The sequence below is a fragment of the Heterodontus francisci genome, chromosome 2 (genome assembly GCF_036365525.1).
Source record: "Heterodontus francisci isolate sHetFra1 chromosome 2, sHetFra1.hap1, whole genome shotgun sequence".
NCBI lineage: Eukaryota > Metazoa > Chordata > Chondrichthyes > Heterodontiformes > Heterodontidae > Heterodontus > Heterodontus francisci.
The window spans coordinates 102,299,263-102,324,738 of NC_090372.1; the positions used below are offsets into that span (position 1 = coordinate 102,299,263).

Sequence of the window (25,476 nt, forward strand, 5' to 3'; positions counted from 1 at the left end):
AATGATGGGGGCGCCCAGCACATCAGTGCGAAAGATAAGGCGGAAGCATTTGTAACAATCTTCAGCCAGAAGTGCCGAGTTGATGATCCATCTTGGCCTCCTCCTGAAGTCCCCAGCATTACAGATGCCAGACTTTAGCCAATTCGATTCACTCCGCGTGATATCAAGAAACGACTGAAGGCACTGGATACTGCAAAAGCTATGGGCCCTGACAATATTCCAGCAATAGTACTGACGACCTGTGCTCCAGAACTTGCCGCGCCCCTAGCCAAGCTGTTCCAGTACAGCTACAACACTGGCATCTACCCTGCAATGTGGAAAATTGCCCAGGTATGTCTTGTACACAAAAAACAGGACAAGTCCAACCCTGCCAATTACTGCCCCATCAGCCTACTCTCAATCATCAGTAAAGTGATGGAAGGCGTCATCAACAATGCCATCAAGCGGCACGCTTCGCAATAACCTGCTCAGTGACGCTCAGTTTGGGTTCTGCCAGGACCACTCAGCTCCTGATCTCATTACAGCCTTGGTTCAAACATGGACAAAAGAGCTGAACTCACGAGGTGAGGTGAGAGTGACTGCCCTTGACATCAAGGCAGCTTTTGACCGAGTATGGCATCAAGGAGCCCGAGCAAAACTGTGGTCAATGGGAATCAGGGGGAAAATCCTCCGCTGGCTGGAGTCATACCTAGCACAAAGGAAGATGGTTGTGATTGTTGGAGGTCAATCATCTGAGCTCCAGGACATCACTGCAGGAGTTCCTCAGGTAGTGTCTTAGGCCCAACCATCTTCAGCTGCTTCATCAATGACCTTCCTTCAATCATAAGAACAGAAGTGGGGATGTTCGCTGATGATTGCACAATGTTCACCACCATTCGTGACTCCTCAGATACTGAAGCAGTTCGTGTAGAAAAGCAGCAAGACCTGGACAATATCCAGGCTTGGGCTGAGAAGTGGCAAGTAACATTACCATCGCTGAATCACCCACTATCAACATCCTAGGGGCTACCATTGACCAGAAACTGAACTGGAGTAGCCATATAAATACCGTGGCTACAAGAGTCGGGTCAGAGGCTAGGAATCCTGAGGCGAGTAACTCACCTCCTGACTCCCCAAAGCCTGTCCACCATCTACAAGGCACAAGTCAGGAGTGTGATGGAGTACTCTCCACTTGCCTGGATGGGTACAGCTCCAACAACACGCAAGAAGCTCGACACCATCCAGGATAAAACAGCCCGCTTGAATGGCCCCCCATCTACAAACATTCACTCCCTCCACCACCGACGCACAGTGGCAGCAGTGTGTACCATCTACAAGATGCACTGCAGCAATGCACCAAGGCTCCTTAGACAGCACCTTCCAAACCCGCGACCTCTACGAGCAAGAAGGACAAGGGCAGCAAATACATGGGAACACCACCACCTGCAAATTCCCCTCCAAGTCACACACCATCCTGATTTGGAACTATATCGCCGTTCCTTCACTGTCGCTGGGTCAAAATCCTGGAACTCCCTTCCTAACAGCACTGTGCTTATACCTACCCCAACTGTACTGCAGCGGTTCAAGAAGGCAGCTCACCACCACCTTCTCAAGGGCAATTAGGGATGGGCAATAAATGCTGGCCTGTCCAGTGACGCCCACATCCCATGAACGAAAAAAAAAAAGAATTGTTTTGGGAATTTTGCACGATGGGGTCAGTCAGAGATTTTCAATATGTAGCTCTGAACCCAAGATAAAATTTCTGATGAAAGGTCACTGTCCTGAAATGTTAATTTGCTTCTCTTTCCACAGATGCTGCCAGACCTGCTGAGTATTTCCAGTATTTCTTGTTTTTATTTTAGATTTCCAGCATCTGCAGTATTTTTGCTTTTATAAAATTTCTGGGTTTCTTTGCCTCCATGGCAAACGTACTTAAAGGCATTCCAACTCCACTACTTAAAATTTGCCTGTATTTGAGTGCAAATGAAAAGAACAATCTTAAGACGATTTTACGATTTAACACCATGTGAATTTGCTCTGAAAAAAGCAGTTGTTTCCTTGAAAAAGGAGTTCTTAGAAGAACTGGCTTCGACGTTTTGGCAGCGTACTCTGCCTGTCGTCAGGAAAAATAACTGGAACGGGTGGTAACAGTGGGTTTATATGTGGTGGAGAATGGGAATGTGGGTGGGATCTTTCTGCTGATAGGTCATTACATGCTCTTGCTTTTGCTGCTATTGGTCAGCTAATTGTGTTTGTGATAGGTCAGTTAATGCTATTGTTCTTGCTGTTTTATAAGACTGGTACACTATACCATGTAAAACACAATGCAGTGTTCTGCAATTCAAGTGTAAGTGTGTGTCATTTTTAAGGCCCCAATGTCTAATTATTAAGTAAACACTGGATGAGGTCATACTAATGCCAGTTAAGAAACTGCAGATATGCTGGCTCTGATATTTTGTGCTCCCGGCGAGCTACATTGTTGAGCATTCGGGATGGGGGTTGGTAAATGTGTGAGTATTTAAGAAACTGCAGATACTGAATGGAGCAAAATGCCATCGAGGAAAAATGCAGAGGGCACTTTAAAGGACTGCAAGTGCAACTGTGAATAGGGAAATTGGCGTGCATTCTTTAAAGTGCTTACTACACTTCTGCTATCTTTAAATAAAAGTTTGCTGTGCATTTTAAAGAACTTAAAGCTAGATCTTGAGTCATAGACAGAAACACCGTGTTTGAGAGCTGGTTGGAAGGACGCATAGGCTTGAGGAAGGAGGTGAGAGTAGCATAAATGAGTGGTTTTCTCTTGTTTGACATTGTTGCTTGGGGCAGAAGTAGGGAGAGGTGGCAGGTAGAATCAGCAAGAAGGGTAGATACAAAGCAAAGGAAACAATAGGGAATGCTATATGAAAGGAATAGGTCCCCACAGATTTTGCTGGGGAAGTCTGTTATTAAAGCTGCAACAGCATTCATACTTTTCTGAAGTTTGCAATCTGACAGAAACCTCTTGAAAGTGGTAAGTTCTCTGGGGAACATTGAGCCTACTATGCAAGACCCAATTCAGGGTTGTGACCAAGAGAATGGCTTCTGCAGGGATGATATGGTGGTAGGTGGAAACGGCCAGCTGTGCCAAGCCACAGGAGTGGGAGAGGGGAGGTAACACCATTGAGTGACTGGCTCAATGTTGATATGCCTGAGTCAAGTAATGTCGTCGTGCACATAACTGTCTGTCTTGGAGGTGCAACTTGGAGCACTCATCTGGAAATAAGTATACATAGGTGAGCTTTATCAATAGATGCACACTCTATAAAAGACTTTTTGAATCATTGCACTAAATTAAAGTATGATGTCAAGAAACACTGCTGGAGAATTAATCAGGGTTTCTGTTCACACTTCTGTCATTGGTTCAAATCAATATTGCTCCCCAAAAAGGTCCTGATATGAGGAGGAGAATGTCATTTTTTTCAAACTTGCCTTTTGTAGATGTTTTATTGAAGACTGGTGTAAATTTAGACATTATAAAGCATCAGCTTTTTAGTTAAAACTGCAAATATAGACAAGCATTTCAATGCTTTGCAAGGGGGCTGAGTGGTTACTAAACAAGAAGTGAAGGTTGAAGAGACTGAAGGCACACGTGAACAAGGTTTTAAAGATGCTTTTTAACATGAGAGGTAGCAAAAAAAAGTGTTTTTTTGAAAGAGGATTCCAGAGGGATGTAGTGACAGATAATTGGTCTCCAATAATGGAGCAGAGAGTAGGATTTGAGCAGTAATCTCAATTTGGGGGAACAAAGGGTGAGGGCTGGGATGTATGACTGGAGAGGATTTCCTAAAGACGAGGATCTCTATCAATTTGCTTGGACTCAGGGAGCCTGTGGAGTTGGTGAACATGAGAAAGCGATAATGAGCTCTCCTATGCAGTTGTGTGGATTAGCTGCCTGCAGTTTCTGAAGCATGCTGGTGGAAAGACCAATGAGAGCATTTTAAAGATATTATAAATGTATGAATTTGGTTCTTTTTGTGTGTAACTTTTAGTGAAGTAAGAGACTATTCATAATTGACTAATTTATTTCATTCCTTTTTTTGCAGCATGGAATGACTCCCTTGATGCATGCTGCATATAAAGGCAAAGCTGAGATGTGCAAGCTGCTCCTGCAACATGGTGCAGATGTGAACTGCAATGAACACGAGCATGGCTATACAGCACTTATGTTTGCTGGACTTTCAGGTCAGCTCTTTGTTTAATGTTATTCATCATGTTACACTGAAAGGTTCACTGGTGTTTGGTGAAGTCTTAACTTGCAAGAGTTGATGAGTTATGTTAAGTAACGTTTAGGATCTATATATTACACTAATTTTACAGTAATAAGTGGATGTAAATATTCTCACCCATCTTCATGGAAGAAAATAAAATTAAGTAGTACTGGCTAAGATATGCAATCAGTAAAAAGGAACTTTTACGGATCTAAAGAATCCAAGTGTTATTACAGTAGATGAGCCACTGAGGTTGTCTTCTCGACCCTACCAGCAGAGATGACAGTGTGTGGTTATTAGATTTTTTGAGCCAAACAGATCTTCTAACCACACCTAATCTGTGCACAAGTTCTTGTGCGTTTGGATAATATTGTTGTGTAGCTGTTGCCTCTGAGTGTGTGGTAGCTTGAGGTTAAACTTCTGTTGTGTTTGGTGCTTGCCACTTGTACACCATTTGTGAAATGACCCTATGGTGGGGATGAGAAATGTCTGTCAAATGGCGGATTTCCGACATTGGGGTTTCAGAAATCCGCCATTGACTTCTTCCTTTCCAACCTTCAGACCCCAAAGACTGGCTTTTAAAAAAGAGGAACAGTTAGTCAAGCTGACAGTTCCGATTTCTTTTTGAAGCTGCCCCGAAGGTCGGAAGCAGCAGTTCCTACTCGCAGTGACTGTCTGTGAAACTGACAGTTTTGATTTTTCTTTTAAGCTGGCCAACCACGAAGCTGCCCATAGGTCTTTCCCACTCAGCAAAAAACTGTTAACTGTCAATTAAACTGACAGTTTCTGAGAGTGGGGACTGACAGCAGAGCAGTCAAGATTAGAAGCACCGCGATAGAGGCAATGGACAAATTCAAGTACCTTGGCTTGATGATAAATACCAAAGTTACATCCAAAAATGAAATCCAAGTTAGATTAGCTGCTTTAAGAGGTGTGACCAGTGACCTATGTAGCATCTGGAAGTCCGAAAGCATCAGCATGAAGTTGAAAAAATGTCTAGTACAGTCATTAATGTGGACAGTTGCACTCGTTAGATGCAAGAGTTGGACTCTGAAGAAAGAGGATGAGAGGAAGATAACAGCTTATGAAATATGGGTATGGCGGAGGATGCTCAGAATCAGCTGGATGGACAGAAAGACAAATGAGTGGGTTAGATCAAGAGTAGAAATTCAGGTGTCAAAAGGGTTGCTAAATACAGTAAGAAAGAGAAAGATAGCCAAGTGCGTACATCGGAAACGAAGACCTGACAGCTTTATCTTGGCAACAATTGAAGGAGAAATTGAGGGGAGAAAACAGAAGAGGAAAAATTGGATGGGTGGATAACATTGAGATGTGGACTGAGGGAGGCTTGAAGAAAGCTAGAGAAGAAGCAAGACAATTCCAGCGGCCCCACTAAGGCTACGGTGACGACGAATGAACTAGCACAGATTTACGAATAGGTTTTCAAGGTCATGATCTGGTATTAAAATTTACTTCATCCTTTATAATTACATGATGTACTAATTGTATTAAATGCTGAAATGTTGGAATGCTGAGGTCACTTTGATTTTATACAAATGCGTTGGTCCACCATCTTGACGGTAATCGAAGGTAAACAAAGGGAAAGTTAATGTTTCTGCATATTTGAAGTGGCCTGGAAGCATTTGCATTCATTACAGACCATTCTTTGGCCTCCATATCTCGAGAGACAATGGGTAAGCGCCTGGAGGTGGTCAGTGGTGTGTGGAGCAGCACCTGGAGTGGCTGTAAAGGCCAATTCTAGAGTGACAGGCTCTTCCACAGGTGCTGCAGAAAAATTTGTTTGTCGGGGCTGTTACACAGTTGGCTCTTCCCTTGCGCCCATGTCTTTTTTCCTGCCAACTGCTAAGTCTCTTCGACTCGCCACACTTTAGCCCCGCCTTTATGGCTGCCGCCAGCTCTGGCGAACGCTGGCAACTGACTCCCATGACTTGTGATCAATGTCACAGGACTTCATGTCGCGTTTGCAGACGTCTTTAAAGCGGAGACATGGACGGCCGGTGGGTCTGATACCAGTGGTGAGCTCGCTGTACAATGTGTCTTTGGGGATCCTGCCATCTTCCATGCGGCTCACATGGCCAAGCCATCTCAAGCGCCGCTGACTCAGTAGTGTGTATAAGCTGGGGATGTTGGCCGTGTCGAGGACTTCTGTGTTGGAGATACGGTCCTGCCACCTGATGCCAAATATTCTCCAGAGGCAGCGAAGATGGAATGAATTGAGACGTCGCTCTTGGCTGACATACGTTGTCCAGGCCTCGCTGCCATAGAGCAAGGTACTGAGGACACAGGCTTGATACACTCGGACTTTTGTGTTCCGTGTCAGTGCGCCATTTTACCACACTCTCTTGGCCAGTCTGGACATAGCAGTGGAAGCCTTTCCCATGCGCTTGTTGATTTCTGCATCTAGAGACAGGTTACTGGTGATAGTTGAGCCTAGGTAGGTGAACTCTTGAACCTCTTCCAGAGCGTGGTCGCCAATATTGATGGAGGGAGCATTTCTGACGTCCTGCCCCATGATCGTTTTCTTGAGGCTGATGGTTAGGCCAAATTCATTGCAGGCAGCCGCAAACCTGTCGATGAGACTCTGCAGACACTCTTCAGTGTGAGATATTAAAGCAGCATTGTCAGCAAAGAGGAGTTCTCTGATGAGGACTTTCCGTACTTTGGACTTTGCTCTTAGACGGGCAAGGTTGAACAACCTGCCGCCTGATCTTGTGTGGAGGAAAATTCCTTCTTCAGAGGACTTGAACGCATGTGAGAGCAGCAGGGAGAAGAAAATCCCAAAAAGTGTGGGTGCGAGAACACAGCCCTGTTTCACACCACTCAGGATAGGAAAGGGCTCTGATGAGCCACCATGTTGAATTGTGCCTTTCATATTGTCATGGAATGAGGTGATGATACTTAGTAGCTTTGGTGGACATCCAATCTTTTCTAGTAGTCTGAAGAGACCACGTTTGCTGACGAGGTCAAAGGCTTTGGTGAGATCAATGAAAGCAATGTAGAGGGGCATCTGTTGTTCGCGGCATTTCTCCTGTATCTGGCGAAGGGAGAACAGCATGTCAACGGTCGATCTCTCTGCACGAAAGCCACACTGTGCCTCAGGGTAGATGTGCTCGGCCAGCTTCTGGAGCCTGTTTAGAGCGACTCGAGCAAAGACTTTCCCCACTATGCTGAGCAGGGAGATTCCACGGTAGTTGTTGCAGTCACCGCGGTCACCTTTGTTTTTATAGAGGGTGATGATATTGGCATCGTGCATGTCCTGAGGTACTGCTCCCTCGTCCCAGCACAGGCATAGCAGTTCATGTAGTGCTGAGAGTATAGCAGGCCATTAACAGTGTTATAATTACATGATTCCTTGTCAAAACAAAATTAAGACTTTTTGTCTTCGGCCACTAATTTTCAGAACTTTTCGTCTTTGGCCACTCTCACCCCTGTTGTTTGGAAATGTATCCCTGCATCTCAATTCTGTTCTTCTTGGTTGCTGTCTGAAGCACTGATTTGATCCAGTCCCCTTTCTCAGTTACCTAAGTTGGCTTTATCCTTAGATATCACAATTCACCCTTCACCTGAAGATGTACTTGTTTGGGGTATAGATGAAACTTCTGTGAATATAGAAATGGTGAATTCTTACCTTTTGCCCAGAGTAAGGGATTGATAACATCTACTTTACACTGTAGGTCATTGTGCTATCATACATAACTGAGGTATTGCATTTAACAAATATCTCCTGTCATTTTTTACTCTTTACCAAGCTTTACATTTCTACAGTTTGCTGTTATTAACAAGCTGCTCTGTTGCTACATTACATTGTGGTGATTTTGTTAGCTGTAAACATCCATTCTTTAGTAAAATTGAACAAAGCAATATGGTAATGTAACAAAGCTATAAGGTAATTTAGTCATAAATTTATGAAACAGAACAATGGAGCCGCACATTAAAGCTCTAATGCAAGCCTCCAAGAGTTGGAAGAACTATCATCCATTCTTTTCAATTTCCAACCTTTAACATCATTCTGTAGGGCAAATGGAAAATCTAACAAAAATTAGATCACGAGAATACTAGTTTACATTTCCTGTCATCTAGCCAAAGAGGGCAATGTCTGCAAATAGAACATTCACTTGTCTCTTCAGTAATAGGAACTGGAGTAGGCCATTGAGCGTCTCAAATCTGTTCTGCCATTCAGTTAGATCATGGCTGATCTACTGATCACAGTCTTAAATTTCAGCCGCCTTGCATCCTCAACTTTTTGGGAGAAAAGTGTTCCTGATTTTACTCCTAAATGGCTGAGTTATAATTTTAAGATTGTTTGTTTCACCTTGTTCTGTATCTTCCCCCACCAGAGGAAATAGTTTCTCTGTATCTACACTATCGAATCTCTTTATCATTTTAAACACACTAATTGGATCACCTTCAATCTTCTAATTTTGAGGAAATACAAGCCAGGTTTATGTGACACATTCCTTTAAACCCAGTTTTTTTGGGTGAATCTGCGATGATCTGAAACGTTAACTCTGTTTTTCTCCCCACAGATGCTGCCTGATCTGCTATTTCCAGCATTTTCTGTCTTTGTTTCAGGTTCCCAGTATCTGCAGTATTTTACTTTTGTATTTCTTCCCTTAGGTTTTGTGCCCAATACTGAATGCAGTACTCCAGATAGGGTCTGACCAAGGCTCCGTGCAGCTGAAGCATCACTTTTGCATTCCGGCCCCTTGAGATAAAAGCTAATATTCCATTAGCCTTTTGATTACTTTTGTACCTGTGCCCAAGGTTTTACTGATTTGTCTACATAGACACCCAATCCCTTTGCTCCTCCACAGTTCTTAATTTTTCGCCATTAACACAATATTTTGATTTGTCTTTTGTTACGATCCCCGTGGAGATCACAAACCAAAAGAATCCAATCCATCAACCGACCCCAATTTAGAAGGAGAAAAAAAACAAAACGGGCAACATTTAACTTTTATAAATTTTACTTTAACACTCAAACCAAAAATTAAACATGAGCTAACAGTTAAATTACACGTTAATTATCAGATGCAACAAAGATCGATCTCACAGGTCTTTTGAGCAGTTGTCTTTGCAAAACTAGCACCAGTTATGGCCACAATGGCCTTTAGGTCTTTGAACTTTTCAAGTAGATCTCTAGATCCTGTCTTTCAAGATGCAAATGCCAATTTCCATTCAATAGCAGTTCCCCTGCAATCCAAACTCCACTGATACCGTTCCCACCAAAACTGTGCACCTTTCCGGGACATCCATAGTTTCACTCACAACGGTCCTACTGGTGTAGCTCCACCGCTGTCACCTTAAGTAACTCTAAGTCACTGAACCAGCTGTAGCAATCTGTATTTGCCGAGGGCTAGCTCCCAGAAAACAGGTTCCAACTACAGTAACAAAAACAAGAAATGCTGGAATCGCTCAGCAGGTCTGCCAGACCTGCTGAGTGATTCCAGCATTTCTTGTTTTTGTTTCAGATTTCCAGCATCCGCAGTATTTTGCTTTTATTCCAATTACAGTAGCTTGTCTCTTTTTTTAAAAATAACAGCTGGCTGTTTTGCTTCTACACACTGCAGAGTGATCTTGTCAACTGCTCAGATAACAGTCTGCAAACTTGGACTCCATCACACTTTCTTGAATCCCAAATGGATGACCTTTTACGGTCCCACATTAAACTCCATCTACCACAGTTTAACCCATTCACTTAATTTGTCTATGTCCCTTTGTAAATTCCTGTATCTGTCTACACAACTTTCTGTGCCTCCTAATTTAATGTCATCTGTAAACTTGGATGTAAATCTTCATCAAAATTATTGATATTTATGTTGAAAAGCTGAGGCCCCAGTACATGTCTGTGGCAAACAGCACTTACCCTGTCAATAAGAGAATATTCCTGTTATCATGTTAGTTGCCTACCTCCCAACCAATTATCAGCTCTTGTCACAAGGTCTTGACACCAATTCTGTCTGCTTTTGTTTTCTAATAATCGCATGCTATATAGGAACAGTAGCTAGTAACAGCAAGAAAACAATTAAGATATATTAAGACCTTCATGTGATGTTAAATGCCCTTCGCAGTTAAATACTTTGTATTAAAAAAACTGCATTCTATTTAGTTAAAGTTATTTCATTAGAGGACTTTTATTTTATTACAGGTAGTAAAGAGATAACAAGGATGGTGTTGGAAGCTGGAGCTGAAACCGATGTTGTAAACTCAGTTGGACGAACTGCAGCGCAGATGGCTGCCTTTGTTGGTAAATTATTGGAAAGCACAAGTATATAGCTTTATATGTTGTTACGGTCAAGTGAGGCGGGATCGAAGGACTTCCCTCTTTTCCCTCCTTGTTTGACCATAACAGGTTTAATTCTTAAAGTGGATGTACTGGCCAATTCAGTAGTTGTTTGGTTGCTATGATCATAGCAAATAAGTAATCAGACAGGTTTTCTTGAGTTAGCAAAGAAAAGAGGTTAACTTTATTGTACCTAAACCAAACTGATAAAATGATAAGCAACGCACCAACTTTCACCACACGCACACACTAGAGGTTTACACGCACACAAATAGGTTACAGAGTGGGAAAAGATAGATTGGTCGAGTTAAAGTCCATAAAAATAAAAAGATATACAGTCTGAAGTTTGGTGATTTGGTTGGCTTCCAGCTGAATTCAGTGGTCCTGAGGCCTTTAGTTTGAAGAGGTAGATGACTAGTTCAGTGAGTGTCTTGGAGGGCGGCCCAGTGGAGCAGTGGTTAGCACCGCAGCCTCACAGCTCCAGGGACCCGGGTTCGATTCTGGGTACTGCCTGTGCGGAGTTTGCAAGTTCTCCCTGTGACCGCTTGGGTTTTCGCCGGGTGCTCCGGTTTCCTCCCACAGCCAAAGACTTGCAGGTGATAGGTAAATTGGCCGTTGTAAATTGCCGCTAGTGTGGTAGGGAATATGGGATTACTGTAGGGTTAAAGACAGGGCTAAATTGTGGCGAGTCGAAGAGACTTAGTAGTTGGCAGGAAAAAAGACAGAGGCGCAAGGGGAGAGCCAACTGTGCAACAGCCCCAACAAACAAATTTCTCTGCAGCACCTGTGGAAGAGCCTGTTACTCCAGAATTGGCCTTTATAGCCACTCCAGGCGCTGCTTCACAAACCACTGACCACCTCCAGGCGCGTATCCATTGTCTCTCGAGATAAGGAGGCCCAAAAGAAAGAAAGAAAGAAAAGAAAGAAAGTATAAATGGGTAGTTGTTGGTCGGCACAGACTCGGTGGGCCGAAGGGCCTGCTTCAGTGCTGTATCTCTAAATAAATAAAACTAAATAAATAATAAATAGCGATGCGGATGATTTCCTCCATTGGGGTTTCTGATTGTAGCTGGAGTATGCAAAGGTGGTCAGTCAACAAGTAGGATTTGAAAGCTTTCAAGCTGGAATGGAGAGACATAGAGGGACCCTCACTTAGGGTCTGCTCATGTCAACATTCAGTTGCTTCTCTGCTGCAGAGCAAAACACCAGCTTAAAACCACAGATGGGGGAGGGGCTTGTCACATGACAGTCGCTCTGTGTTTCAAACATAGCAGTGAGCAGTATTTCTCTGCTTGCTGAAAAGAGTAGATAGTTCCTTTAAACTTCCTTGGTCTTGGTTCTGGCTGGGAAATGCACTGTCATTTCATCTCCCTCCTCACAGACCTTTGCAATGTAGGGTACCATGTAACAGACTAGATCATCTTAAGCTGCCAGCAGTTATCCTTTTTTAAAATGTTCTTTTTAAATTTCTTCAAAAAAATATAAATTCAGATCTCCAGTCAATGGACCAAAGAAAATTATCATTCAACAAAACACATTGGCATAAGAATGTGCAGAATATTCTTGTCCAGCCCTATGTTGAGAATGTAAAAAGGCCTTAACGGATTTTGGGCTTTAGAAATTGAGGCATAGAGTACAAAACCAACCAAGTTATGATGAAACTTTATTAAACATTGATTTAGCCAAGACTGGAATATTGTGTTCATTTTTGGGCACTGCACTTTAGGAAGGATGTGACGGCTTTTGAGCGAGTGCAGAAAAGATTTATGAGAATGGTTCCAGGGGTGATGGACTTAAGTTACATGGATCGATTGGAGACGCTGAAGTTGCTGTCAGAGAAGAGGAGATTTGATAGAGGTATTCAAAATCATGAGGGGTCTAGACAGAGTAGATAGGGAGAAACTATTCCCATTTGCAAAGGAATCAAGAAACAGAGGACACTGCTTTTAAGGTGAATGGCAAAAGAACCAATCGCGACATGGGGAAAAACATCTTTATGCAGTGAGTGGTTAAGACCTGGGGTGGAATTTAATGGGCACCCCAAAGACGGGCTCGGAGATGGGAGGCCTATAGAATTGTGACAGAATGCGGGGGGGCGGCAGGCCCATCGCCTTCCCGTTGCACTGCAATTAAGTCGTGGCTGGGAAAGGCTGAAGACGACCATGCTGCCCAAAGGCCAATTGAGGCCCTTAAGTGGCCAATCAGTAGTCACTGAAAGGCATCTTCCTGCTGCCGCTGGAAGTCAACCAGTGTGGGAGGGTACCTCCACCACGTGGGGAGGTTGCCCAGTAAAATAAGGCGGCCTCCCTGCAGGCTTGGTTGGGAGGGGCCTCCTCCCTAGGTCATCTGTTGCCCACTGAGGGCCCCTGACGCAAAGGCCTCCCATCTGGTAACAACTGCCCCCACACCAGCCACCCCCTCCTCATCGCACACCATCACCAGGACCTGCCACACTGGCCCTGGCAACCCCGCTTCACTTACCTCTGGTCCCAGGCTACGGTGCTGGGTCTAGTTCCAGGTCTCCTGTAATACCTTCTGATTGGCTGGTGGCTCTTGGAGACGGGAACCCCGTTCTTAAAGGGAAGGGGACCCCAGCACCAGGCATGTAAGTGCCTGAGCGCTGTTGAATCTCACAGTGGGTGCTCCGAAAGGCCGAGGCAGGGTTCGCCTTGCTTCTTCGGCCCAGTGCCAGGAGAGTGCCTGAGAGTGCAGTGGAGGCAGATTCAATCCTGGCTTTCAAAAGGGAATTAGAAAAGGGCCTGAAGAGAATAACTTGCAGGGCAACGGGGAAAGGTGGGGAAGAGGGAACTAGCTCTTGCAGAGAGCTGGCATAGATATGATGGGCCAAATGGCCTCTTTCAGTGCTATAACTATTGTGATTTTTTTTTTCAAACTGCTGACATGAAGGAGAATACTTGTTAACGATGGGTATTTACATCAGTTGTAGAAATATATAAGTAACTGATGTGGGTTAAAAGCTGGGTAGGTATTTTCTTTCAGGTGCAGAATCTTCTCAATAATCCTGAATTCTATAATGAAGGCCTTATGAGTGTTATTGATATTTTAAATGTGACTAAATACTGTACAGTCCGCACCCATATACTAAGTATATTTATTTATTTAGAGATACAGCACTGAAACAGGCCCTTCGGCCCACCGAGTCTGTGCCGACCAACAACCACCCATTTATACTAACCCTACAGTAATCCCATATTCCCTACCACCTACGTACGCTAGGGGCAATTTGCAATGGCCAATTTACCCATCAACCCGCAAGTCTTTGGCTGTGGGAGGAAACCGGAGCACCCGGGGAAAACCCATGCGGTCACAGGGAGAACTTGCAAACTCCGCACAGGCAGTACCCAGAATTGAACCCGGGTCCCTGGAGCTGTGAGGCTGCGGTGCTAACCACTGCGCCGCCCAATTTCTCCAACAAAATCAATTACTTTTGAAAATCCCAGTAAGATTTACTGTAGGAAGCCTTTAAGCTGAAACTATTTGAATTATTAGCAACACAATCAAGTCACTTTGTTTTGAAACCTTGCAGAATAGACTTGATTCTCCCCTTTTATGAATCTGTAGAAGTGAGTTGCTCTTGCAATACCACAAGATATAGATTATTGTAAAACCCAAATCCTATGTATACCTATTTTCCTGGAGATGCCAATTGGTAAATGAAAATGCATTTTAAAAAGTCCTTCCTAATCACATTTTTCAAGTATTGTTACGTTATGCAAATTTATGGTTTGTATGAAACTTGATACTCATTGTGGATTCTACAAATCGAGATGTGGGCTCTCTAAAAGTTGGTCAACATAGTATATATTTCAGCTCTGGGAAGCATAACTCTTGTGTTGATTTTTAAATAACACTGGTTATGTTGTAGTGAAAAGTGTTAATTGATTTTTTTTTTCTCTCTGTTTAGGACAACATGACTGCGTAACTATTATCAACAATTTCTTTTCTCGTGAAAGATTGGACTGCTACACAAAACCACAAGGACTTAACAAAGAACCCAAGCTTCCAGTCAAATTAGCAGGACCCTTGCACAAAATCATCATAACAACAAACCTACACCCAGTTGCGGTTAGATATTTTTGCTCCTGATTCATTTGAAAATTATACCTTGCTGCAGGTTTATTTTAGTACTTCTTTTCCCTTTTTTTAAATCACTTTCCTTTTTGCCTCCATTAATACTTTCCTGATTACATATAGTTTCCAAGCTGAAAGGTGGTGAGTCTGCCTCGCCCCATCACTTTTTCTTTTCTTGAGCCAGCCCCTAGAAAATCTGCAATATTAATCCACTATAACGTGTAATCCCTTTTTAAGTAATCTTTTTATTCTCTGCTTCCTGCTTGCCTTCTGTACAGCATGACCGTGATTAGGCTTATGCCGATGGGCAATTATAGGGCCAGTTTTGGGGTGATGGGGCCAGAGGGAGAGACCTAGCTTTCATTTCAAAGGAAATGAGAGATATTACAGAATGGGAGCTTGGTTTCTTGAGCTTACTCACTGCCCCTGAATTTTCATTTCTGAGTGGTGAGGTGGTACTTTACAGAGCTGAGGAGCACATCTTAGATTCCCCCAAGATTCAGTTTTATAAAAAATTTGAAAAAAGTTGTGAGAACACAAGTGCTTTGTGATTTCGCTTTTAGAAAATAGTGCAAGGTAAGTACTGTTCTGATGTTTATTTGCTGATTTATTTTTATGTTTTATAAATTTCCATCTTACAATTGTGATTTATAGCTTTAGCTTGAGCTATGTGGTCCGCCAGCATAGTGTATTTTTATATATTAAAGTGATCAGGAGCATAATGAGGGTAGATAGTACATCTTCAGTGGAAAATATTTGGTAAAAGTGTAACTTTTAATCCTGCCATACATTTTTCGTTTTACCCGTAGAATTTCTAAAGTTCTGGTTCACGTGAGGCTCTGCCCTGCCTATGGAAATTGCCTTAGAGTCAGAGTCATTTATGGCACAGAAGGAAACCATTTGGTCCATGCCGGCTCTCTGTGGAGCAATCCAGTCAGTGCCACTCCCCCACTCGATCCCTGTATTCCTGCAAGTTTATTTCCTTCAAGTGCCCATCCAATTTCCTTTTGAAATCATTGTCTCTGCTTCTATCACCCTCATAGGTAGCGAGTTCCAAATCATTACCACTTGTTGCATTAAAAAAATTCTTCACATTCTCCCTGCATCTCTTGCCCAAAATCTTCAGTCTGCCTTGTTGCCATGAGCTTGAATAAAAGTACAAGAAGAAAACGCAAATTTTGAAAATTACTGGAATACAAGCTTGATTTTTTTTTAGATACAAAAGCAAAACACTGCGGATGCTGGAAATCTGAAATGAAAACCGAAAATGCTGTTTCTTTCTGATGAAGGGTCATTGACCTGAAACGTTAACTCTGTTTCTCTCTCCACAGATGCCTGACCTGAGTATTTGCAGCATTTTCTGTTTTTATTCTCAATTTTTAGATGTTATGTGAGATTTGCTTTTAAATTTAAATTCAATATCTAATGCACTTCCAAAATGATGACCTATTTCTGAAGACTCAAAAATTTTTTTTGCACATCATGCTGGCAGTGCATATAGTTCAGGCTAAAGCAACATTATTTTTTAATTGTAAGATGCAAATTTATATAGAAGTAAGAGAAACCAGCAGATAGCAGCAATGCAGTGTTTAATTTACACCAGTACTTTAAATAATTTTCTGAAACTATTGAGTTACCACATTCTCAGAGCTTTTGATTTAAGTGTCCTGATTTCTGTATTTAAATGCATTATCAGTGGCAGAAGAAATTTTATTAATTGCAAAATATATTGTGTGGATGGTGTTGATTTCAAATCCTAAACAACTTGTGCTTACACAGACTATCACATCACTTCTAAAATGATAACCTAGACTCAGGTTTTCTGAAGATTCAAGAGTTTCTTGTACACCAAAGAAGTGAATTATTTATGTTATCTGGTATTTCTCTATAGATTGTGCTCATGGTTAAGGAGAATCCTTTACTGGCAGATGTTGAGGCGCTGGGCAAGTGCTATAGAGTGCTGGACCTTATAATTGAAAAGTGTATGAAACAGAGGGAGATCAATGAAGTGCTGGCCATGAAGATGCACTACCTCAGCTATATCTTCCAGAAGTGTACCAGTTTCTTAAAGGAACATGAAAATAAACTTGATGGGCTTATTAAAAGGTAATAACCTGAAATAAAAAGGGCCTCTTGCCCAGTATGTTAGTTATTAGTAATGCGATTGTGTCTATATTAAGCCTTTTTTTAAATTGTAGTGCATCCCTCTTCGGGGAGGCAGTTAATCAACAGAGATTCCTGCATTGTCCACTTTCAACCAAGGAACACCCTGTTCCTATGGTAGTATGTTAGATTGAAGTACCTTTGTTGTTTGTGTCATAAAATTGAGATGACATCAAATTGTGTCGTGATTTGTATAACACACAGAAATGTGCACCTTTCTGTTTTGTGAAACCATACGGTGTAACCTTGAAACATAGAAAGATATATCGCACAGAAGGAAGCCATTTGGCCTATCGTGTAGTCAATGATGCAGTTCTGCTTTCAAAATGATTTGACACTACAGACTGGGTGCTATGCAGCTTATTTTGGGTTTTTGGTGGCCTGCCAATTTATAAATCTCTTTGGATCTTCCACTGAACTAATACTGGCTGATAAAAGCCCTTCATGGAATTTATATCATTGCCAAAGCATAGTCACATAACATTATAGAGAATGTATGTTTGACTATTCACATAACTTTAGATGTGTTGACGGTTTTATTCAGATTGTATTGAGTTTTCTTGCTTGTTATTGTTTTGCACAGCTTGTTAAAAGGACGTGATACTGATGGTTTCCCATATTACCAAGAGAAATTTATTAGAGAATGTATCCGAAAATTTCCATGGTGTGAAGCCACACTTCTACAGCAGCTTGTGAGAACCATTGCTCCAGTTGAAATAGTAAGCTATTTTGGCTCATTTCAAAAAATATATTGCTAAGTAATATTTTGTATGAGCACAGTAGAATCTCAACTTTTCTTAAAAACTCATGAGTGGCATGTGTTGAGGTATAATGGCCATTCTTCCTGTGCGGCATTAAACTGAATGTTGATGCATGGGATTAAAAGAAAATGTAACTGTCAACTTTAATTTAAAATGGCTAATGGATGGGGAGGAGCAGCCACCCCTGATGACTTGGAGGAGGTGGCCGCTCTGTCCCCAGCAACGGCGTCCGGCGCCATTTATGAAGGGCCTCAAGCCCTGCATTTTAATTACCATTTTTAAAGGTACAATGTAAAAACATTAAAGTTTAAGCATTATTATCAGTGCAAATCCCCTTTCCTACCCCCACTATAAGTCCTCAATAAATAAAACTACCTCTACCCCCGGAAAACCAATTTTTCAAAGAATGAACTTTTAAACCCCCCCCCCCCCCCCCCCCACCCAAACACCTTCACAACATTTGATCCTCAACTCCTTCCCACCATCCCCACAACCAATCGAAGTGGTTTTCCCGCTTCTACACCCCTTCCAACCTGAAGATTTCACTGCTCCCCCCTTCCTCCAAACGGAGTTCCGATGGCGCAGGACTTCCACTTGGCGGTCGTAATATCGGTATGGGATGGCCGCTGGGGCAAGGTAAGTAAATGTAAATTTATTTGCATTGATTTTAATATTTCAATGAAGGCCTTGCCACCGCTGGTAAAATGCGGCAGGGCCTTGTTGGCGTCGGGGGCCGTGGTGGGCCGCTCCCGCAAGTATTTTGTGGTCCCGCCCCCCCCTTCCCCTTCACGACCCCTGACGTCGAGGGGCTGGTAAAATTTAGCCCAATGTTTCAGATTGGTAGCCTTCCCTGAAACATTAACTTTGTTTCTCCCTCCACAAATGCTGCCAGCATCCACATTATTACGCTTTTTTGGTACAGTACTTTGCTCTTTTTTTGTAATATGGGAATAAAGCTTTCTATAATATATTAATTATTTCCTTTTAACTATCTATTTATTTATTATTGAAATTTGTTTCTCTTTCCATCCTCCCTCTCCTCCCGATCCCCTGCACACCCAACCATGCGTATAAAATTAGGGCAATGATCCAACAGCTTTATCTGTATTGACTCAGACCATCACTGGGCAAGTTGGCTTTGTGGATGCTGAATTTTGTACTGCTTGTGGTGAAAAGGGAGCTGATAAAAGGTGCTCAATCTGCAAAACGGTAAGAACATTTGGATCAGCTAATAAGAAAATATTTAGTACAAGGGACCTGCAAACAGACAAAGACATATTAATACAGTTAGTTATTCCTGTGGTGGTTTAAACTGTTAGTTGAAATACTATCACAAGCTCTATTGTTATGGTCACATCAGTGAGCAGCATAGAATTTTATGTAACCAGCCATTAACCTAGCTATTTTTTAATGAGAACATATTCTGTGCTGATACTTCAGGTGATATATTGTAACCAAAATTGTCAGAAGATGCACTGGTTCACTCACAAAAAGGTGTGTAGAAAACTGAAAGAGTTAAGAGAGAAACAAGAAGCCAAAGAAAAATCAAAGCAGAACGGTTAGTCTTTAAGCAAGATTGTATTCAGCTGTCTTCTATGGAAAATACAAAGCTTCTGTTTTCTGTGTTTACTGATGTACATTTTTTTAAATTCCTTTTGCTTTCTTGAGATGCCTTGGGCCTCTGCCAGTGTTGCTATGAAGCCAGCCGCTGAGAGGCACACGAGCTGTCCAGAATAACTTTTTCTCGTTCCAAGTTTCCTTCCCTGTGACAATGTATCTGACCTCACTGTGTGCTAACCCAAACCTTTGTTCAGTGTATGACTGTGGTACAAAAAGTCAAAAAAATGTACACTGTTTCTGTTGATGGTAATTTTAAATTCCATCACATTACTCCTTCGTGAGGGGTATGTTAACCTTAACAGATTCATATAAACTTAATATTGCATCTATTTTTCAAAAGCTTAAGTCACACTCAGTGCTTTCATTCCAGCTGTTACTAACTTTGTAAAATACTTGTTTTATTTAATTTTGGAGACCATCGCAAATGCAGCTGGGTTAACTAATTCTTTTCTTTACAGCTCAAACAGAAGAAAAAAAAACCACTTCTGAAACCAGTTTAGATCGGAGTGAAATTGTCCCAGAACCCTTGGCGTCCTCCAGCACTCTACTCCCAACCTGCGAAGATGGTCCAGGTTCTGGGGATGTTGGTGCAGGGATGACAGCAGAAGTTAAAACTCCAAAGGAAGAGATCACTGCAGAAGGAGAGCCCAGTCCTCCTGGAACCACGCACACAGCTGAAGAATAAAGCAGATATAATACAGTTCTGGCTTTCCTCCAGTTTCTGTATTGTATGAAGTATAATCCAACCTACATTCAGCAACAAGGTCATTGCTCCCACTGCATGGCAGTAGCAGGGGAACTGTATTCTGTTTATTGCACATTAAAATAATGAGTGGCTTTGATCATGCATCCTAGCTTGCACCAAAGCCATCTGCTGTCTGGGAGAGAGAGAGAGAGCATGTGCAAGCCAATCACCACTGTATCTAAGAGGTCAGTAGGATTTGTTGTCAGCTATACTTAATTCATTAACTGCATTTGGTACAGATGAACCATTTACTGCTAAGAGACATCAAAATGGTTGGATCTAAAATTCATTCAGACCAATTTATTTGCTTAAACATTTCAAAATATACATTATGTAATTTGGAAAAATAGTGGGGTATAACTTGCTTTACTATGATTGCGCAAATAGGATCAAACTGAACCAAACCATTTGCACATGAATAACGTTAAAGGTTCCCAGAATTGCCAGTCCTATAGAAAATGTTAGTTGAGCAGATTTGCTTTATTGTTGTTGCTGGTGTTTTCATTACATTATTTTTTCACAAAAATACATTTTTCATAACTGGTGTATATTGAAGATCAACAAAATAGATTTTGCAGCTAAGTTCAAGTGGGTCCAAATGCATGTTGCTGATAAATTAATTTTTTTTGTACTTGGTCTCTTCTCGACCCTCTTTCTCCCACCCCAGCCCAAAAATAAAACTACTTGCTTACTGGTCCAGCACCTAAAATTGTATCAATAGAGCAAACTTAAATTTTCTGCCTACCACAACTGGTACAATCGCCTCAATCCATGGACTGTGACTAGAAACTGCAAGAATTGAATTGCAAATTTAATATGACTCAATAAAACAAGTTTCTCTACAAAAAATTATACTGGATTCATGCCAAATTAACAAAAACTCTGTAAATGGTTGTATTGAAGCTTGGATTATATGTGGTATCGTGAGATACAACCAGAATTTGTCAAGTTTTGTGCAGTAGTAATTATTTTTTCCACTTTTGCTGCTTACTTGTATGTTCACCAATGTGCCTACTTGACTAAAAGTAACTTGTTTTTTGTGTCATATTTTATGGCCATGATTTAATTGCTTAATGAATGCTATATTGAAGTATGGTTATTAATGACATTATCAGACATTAACATTTATGTAAGCATTTTCCATTGAAGTGCAGCCGATTTCAGTTTTTCGTGGGACGATAAATTAAGCTTTTAAGTAACAATTGCTACAAAATTTAACTTCTAATTGCTTCTCATTATTAGATTGTGTTGCATCACTAACAGTATTGAAGTATTTGCTAAGCATGCAGTGGACAGTTAGTAGCTGTTTCTGGTTACACATTTAAAAAAAAAAAATTGTTTAAAGTCAAGGCTTGATTAGCCTCTGCTAAGAGAGAGTGTGGCGTATTCTTAGATCTGCCAGGAGGCGTGAGGTAGAGGATCTTTGCTCAATTTTCCTTTTCCATGGCAGGGAGATATGACTCCAAACCACTGAAATGAAATTGTGTAACATTTTAGATGGGAGCCTTGTCCACTTGAGAGTAACCATTTTTAAAGGTTTTGTTTAGTCTGGTGTGAATTTTCAGTGTTTTCTGGGGGGGTTTTGCCATCATTTTTCTTGGACAGTCTTGTCATTTTTCAAATTTTCAATTAATTATTTACTAGTAGGTAGTCCCCAAATAAAAACAATATTTTATTAAATATTTACTGAAGACATTGTAACATTCACACACTGGGTTAACAGAACTGTTGATATAATGCAGAAGCTAATTTTGCCAAATAATTTACCATATAATTTTAGTTTTAGCTCTAGGTTTGGTATTTTCAAAATAATCCTTGCTGCATTATTTGCAGAATTACAATGGCCATTGTAGATAGGTGGCTGATTATTGTCCTGTTGCTTTAATGTTGCATTGTTTCCTGAATATACGGTGGTCTTACTTAAAATGCATCTTATACTATACCTGAACCTTTACTTTATTGGAGCATCAACAGCACACTAGTGCTTATTGTGAGAAAGGCAAATGGAATGTATTTGTGATTTGGCCTTCCAGACATGTACTAGTGATGTAATTTGTATTCTTTGTGTTCCACATTAGGGCACCTCCCCGAAATCTGAGTTCTTGGTTGACTACAATGTCTGTAACACTTGATTTGTGGTTTTAATAAAAATGTGTTGCTGCTGCAGGACTGATTGTTGAAACATTGTAGTTTTTTTGTGAGCAATAGTTAAATAAAATTGGAAATGTAATAGTGTTAGAAGTTTTTGTGGAACTTTGACTCTAGAATTCGACTGCCAAAATTTGGAATTTAAACTTTGTGGCCTTGTTATGGTTCAAGATTCTCATTTAGAATTTGTTTATTGATTCGTTTCGATCAGCTAAGTAAACATGATTTTAAGTACTGTGCACTGTTGGCAGGAAAAAAGACACAGGCGCAAGGGGAGAGCCAACTGTGCAACAGCCCCGACAAACAAATTTCTCTGCAGCACCTGTGGAAAAGCCTGTCACTCTAGAATTGGCCTTTATAGCCACTCCAGGCGCTGCTTCACAAACCACTGACCACCTCCAGGCGCGTATCCATTGTCTCTCGAGATAAGGAGGCCCAAAAGAGAAAAGAAAGAAAGAAACTATCACTGACATTTCCTGTGCAGCAATAATAGAAAATGGCAGTTATTTGAAAACTTATGAATGTTTCGTTTTTATAATAAAACGTGATGTGAACCATGTTTACTGCATTTATTTTGTGATGTTAGTGAAATTGTAGCTGTTGAAAATATTTCTATTTGCATTGGATAAGATAGCAAAAAAAATTCCAAACATTAAATCGCAAGTTGAATCAATCAAATTGGCTATTACTTTTTAAAAAGCGAATGGGGTAATCATCGAGTGCATTTATAGAATCACAGAACGATGCAGCACAGAAAGAGGCCATTCGGTCAACATGCCTGTGTTGACTCTTTGAAGGAGATATCCCGTTGGTCCCATTTGCCTACCCTTTCTCTGTAGCTCTGCAAATCTTACCCCTTCAGGTATTTACTAGTTCCCTTTTGAAAGTTATTGTTGAATCTGCTTCCGTTAGCATTTCAGGGGAGTGTATTCCAGATCATAGCAACTCGTATTGGTTCTTATTTTTTTTTAAATCTTGATCTTACCTCTGGTTCTTTTGTCATTTTACTTTGAGTCTATGTCCTCTGGTTGCTGACCCTTCTGTCACTGGAAACCGTTTTGATCACCTCTGTTAAATCTCCCCTTTACCTTCTCTGTTCTAAGAACAGAGCTTATGTAGTCTACTAGAAAGATAGAACTTTCAGTTCTTCACCACCTTTCATCACCTGAGAACATCCCAAAGTGCTTTACAGCCAATGGAATACTTTTTGCAGCGTACTCAATGTTGTAATGTAGGAGAAACAGTAGCCAAATTGCACACAGCAAAGTCTCACAAACAAAAATGTGATGATAGCCAGACAATCTGTTTTAGGGATCTTAGTTGAAGCATAAATAATAGCCAAGACTCAGGGCAACTCACCAGCTCTTCTTGGAATGGTTTTGTGGGATTGTTTGTGTCCACTTGAGAGGGCAGATGGGCCTTTGGTTTAACGTCTCATCTGAAAGGTGGCGTCATTATTATGATAAATACATTTGAGACTATGCTCATTTGTTTCTTGTTTCTTCTGTCATATCACCACCCTAAGAGCCATTTCTACCAGCAGCTGGAGCAACGACTTCCCACGGCTGCTTTGACCTCCTGCATTTGACAGTTGAAACCATGCGGTTCTGCTTCTGCAACTTTTATGTTCCTGAATTGTCATTCCCGCAGTCCAATTCAGCAGCACCAGTGATTGATTTACATCCCTGTGGAAGTCTAGTCACCAACAACAGCTCTTTCAATATTGCCTCAGGAAACATTTAAACTATTGGAATTCACAGTTGCGTGTTCTGCTGTCAAATATATCGCCTATCAATTTGTTCACTAATTGTAACCATGTATATGTAGCTTAGTTATCAAGTATCCACGTGCATGTTCTGGCTGCTGCCTATCACTTCTATTGTCCCCTTTTTGTTCCTCTTTTCTTTATCCTTTCCAATGTCATGCCTCCTTTTCTTTCTCCTCCTTCAAGTACTCTGACTTCATCCCTATCCTTCACACTCATCATCTTTTCTACTCTCCTGCAGCCCTCCAGCTTTGACTCCCTGTTAAATTATCCGATAGCTTTACATCTGTGACTCTCTTGGCATCCTCTGAAAGGCCCACCGAGGCACTCGTCACTACCTCCTAACAAGCAGGAACCTCAATTACCTCATTCTATTCTCTCTTCACCCTGCCAGGGGCTTCTCTTGCCAACTGCTTTCATTAAGACCACCTAATTCCACCTCTGTAATGTCACTGGGCTCTTCTTACTTCAACTCATTTGCTGCTGAAACCCTCATCGATGCCTATGTTGCCTCTAAACTTGACTATTCCAACATATTCCTGGTCAGCCTGTCTAGTCCCACCCTTCGCAAGCGTGAGGTCGTTTAAAAGTCTGCTGCCTTTGTCCTAGCACATACCAAGTCCCACTCACTCATCTCCTCTGTGCTTGCAGACCTACATTGGCTCCTGGTTAAACAGCCCCTCAGTTTTAAAATTTTCATCCTTGTTTTCAACTAATGGGGCTAAAGGCTGACAAGTCACCTGGACCTGGTATCCTGCATCCAAGGGTCTTAAAAGAAGTGGATGCATTGGTCGTAATCTTCCAACATTCCCTAGATTCTGGAAAGGTCCCAGTGCATTGGGAAACCACAAATGTAACACCTCTATTCAAGAAAGGAGGGAGACAGGAAACTATACGACAGTTAGCTTAACATCTGTCATTGGGAAATTGCTGGAATCTATCATTATGGAAGTCGTAGCAGGGCATTTAGAAAATCATAGTACAATCAAGCAGTGTCAATGTGATTTTATGAAAAGGAAATCGTGTTTGACAAATTTGTTTGTGTTCTTTGAGGACATAACGAGCAAGGTAGATAAAGGGGAACCAGTAGATCTAGTGTATTTTGATTGCATTGCCACATAAAAAGTCACTACACAATGTTATAAGAGCTCAAGGATTGGCTAACTAGCAGGAAACAGAGTGATGGGATAAATAGGGCATTTTCATAGTAAACTGTAACTAGTGGGGTGCCATAGGGATCAGTGCTGGGGCCTCAGTTATTTACAATCTATATTCATGACTTGGATGAAGAGACTGAGTGTATTGTAGCCAAATTTGCTGACAATACAAATATCAGTGGGAAAACAAGTTATGACGAGAACACAGAGTCTGCAAAAGGGATATTGATAGGTTGAGTGAGTGGACAAAAAATATGGAAGATGGAGTATAATGTGGGAAAATGTGAGGTTATCCACTTTGGTAGGAAGAATAGAAAACATAATATTTTTGAAATGGAGAGAGACTGCAGAATGCTGTGATACTGAAGGATCTGGGTGTTCTCGTACACAAATCAAAAAAATGTTAGCATGCAGGTACAGCAAGTAATTAGGAGGGCAATGTTGGCCTTTGTTGCAAGGGGGATGGAGTATAAAAGTAGGGAAGTCTTACTACAC

General features: G+C 41.4%; 1 protein-coding gene across 3 annotated transcripts in view; it reads left to right on the forward strand.

Annotated features, from left to right (window-relative positions):
- The window catches only part of ankmy2a (ankyrin repeat and MYND domain containing 2a), a 59,012-nt gene extending 36,399 nt beyond the window's left edge, over positions 1–22,613 (forward strand). For all 3 annotated transcript variants that reach the window (XM_068009380.1, XM_068009375.1, XM_068009388.1), the window contains exons 3-10: positions 4,062–4,200; positions 10,396–10,494; positions 14,456–14,616; positions 16,514–16,728; positions 17,369–17,504; positions 18,627–18,755; positions 18,987–19,104; positions 19,625–22,613. In XM_068009380.1, the coding sequence (XP_067865481.1) occupies positions 4,068–4,200; positions 10,396–10,494; positions 14,456–14,616; positions 16,514–16,728; positions 17,369–17,504; positions 18,627–18,755; positions 18,987–19,104; positions 19,625–19,851 (1,218 nt within the window). In that variant the 5' untranslated portion in view covers positions 4,062–4,067 and the 3' untranslated portion in view covers positions 19,852–22,613. The remainder of the gene's footprint in view (positions 1–4,061; positions 4,201–10,395; positions 10,495–14,455; positions 14,617–16,513; positions 16,729–17,368; positions 17,505–18,626; positions 18,756–18,986; positions 19,105–19,624) is intronic.
- The last annotated feature ends 2,863 nt before the right edge of the window (positions 22,614–25,476 follow it).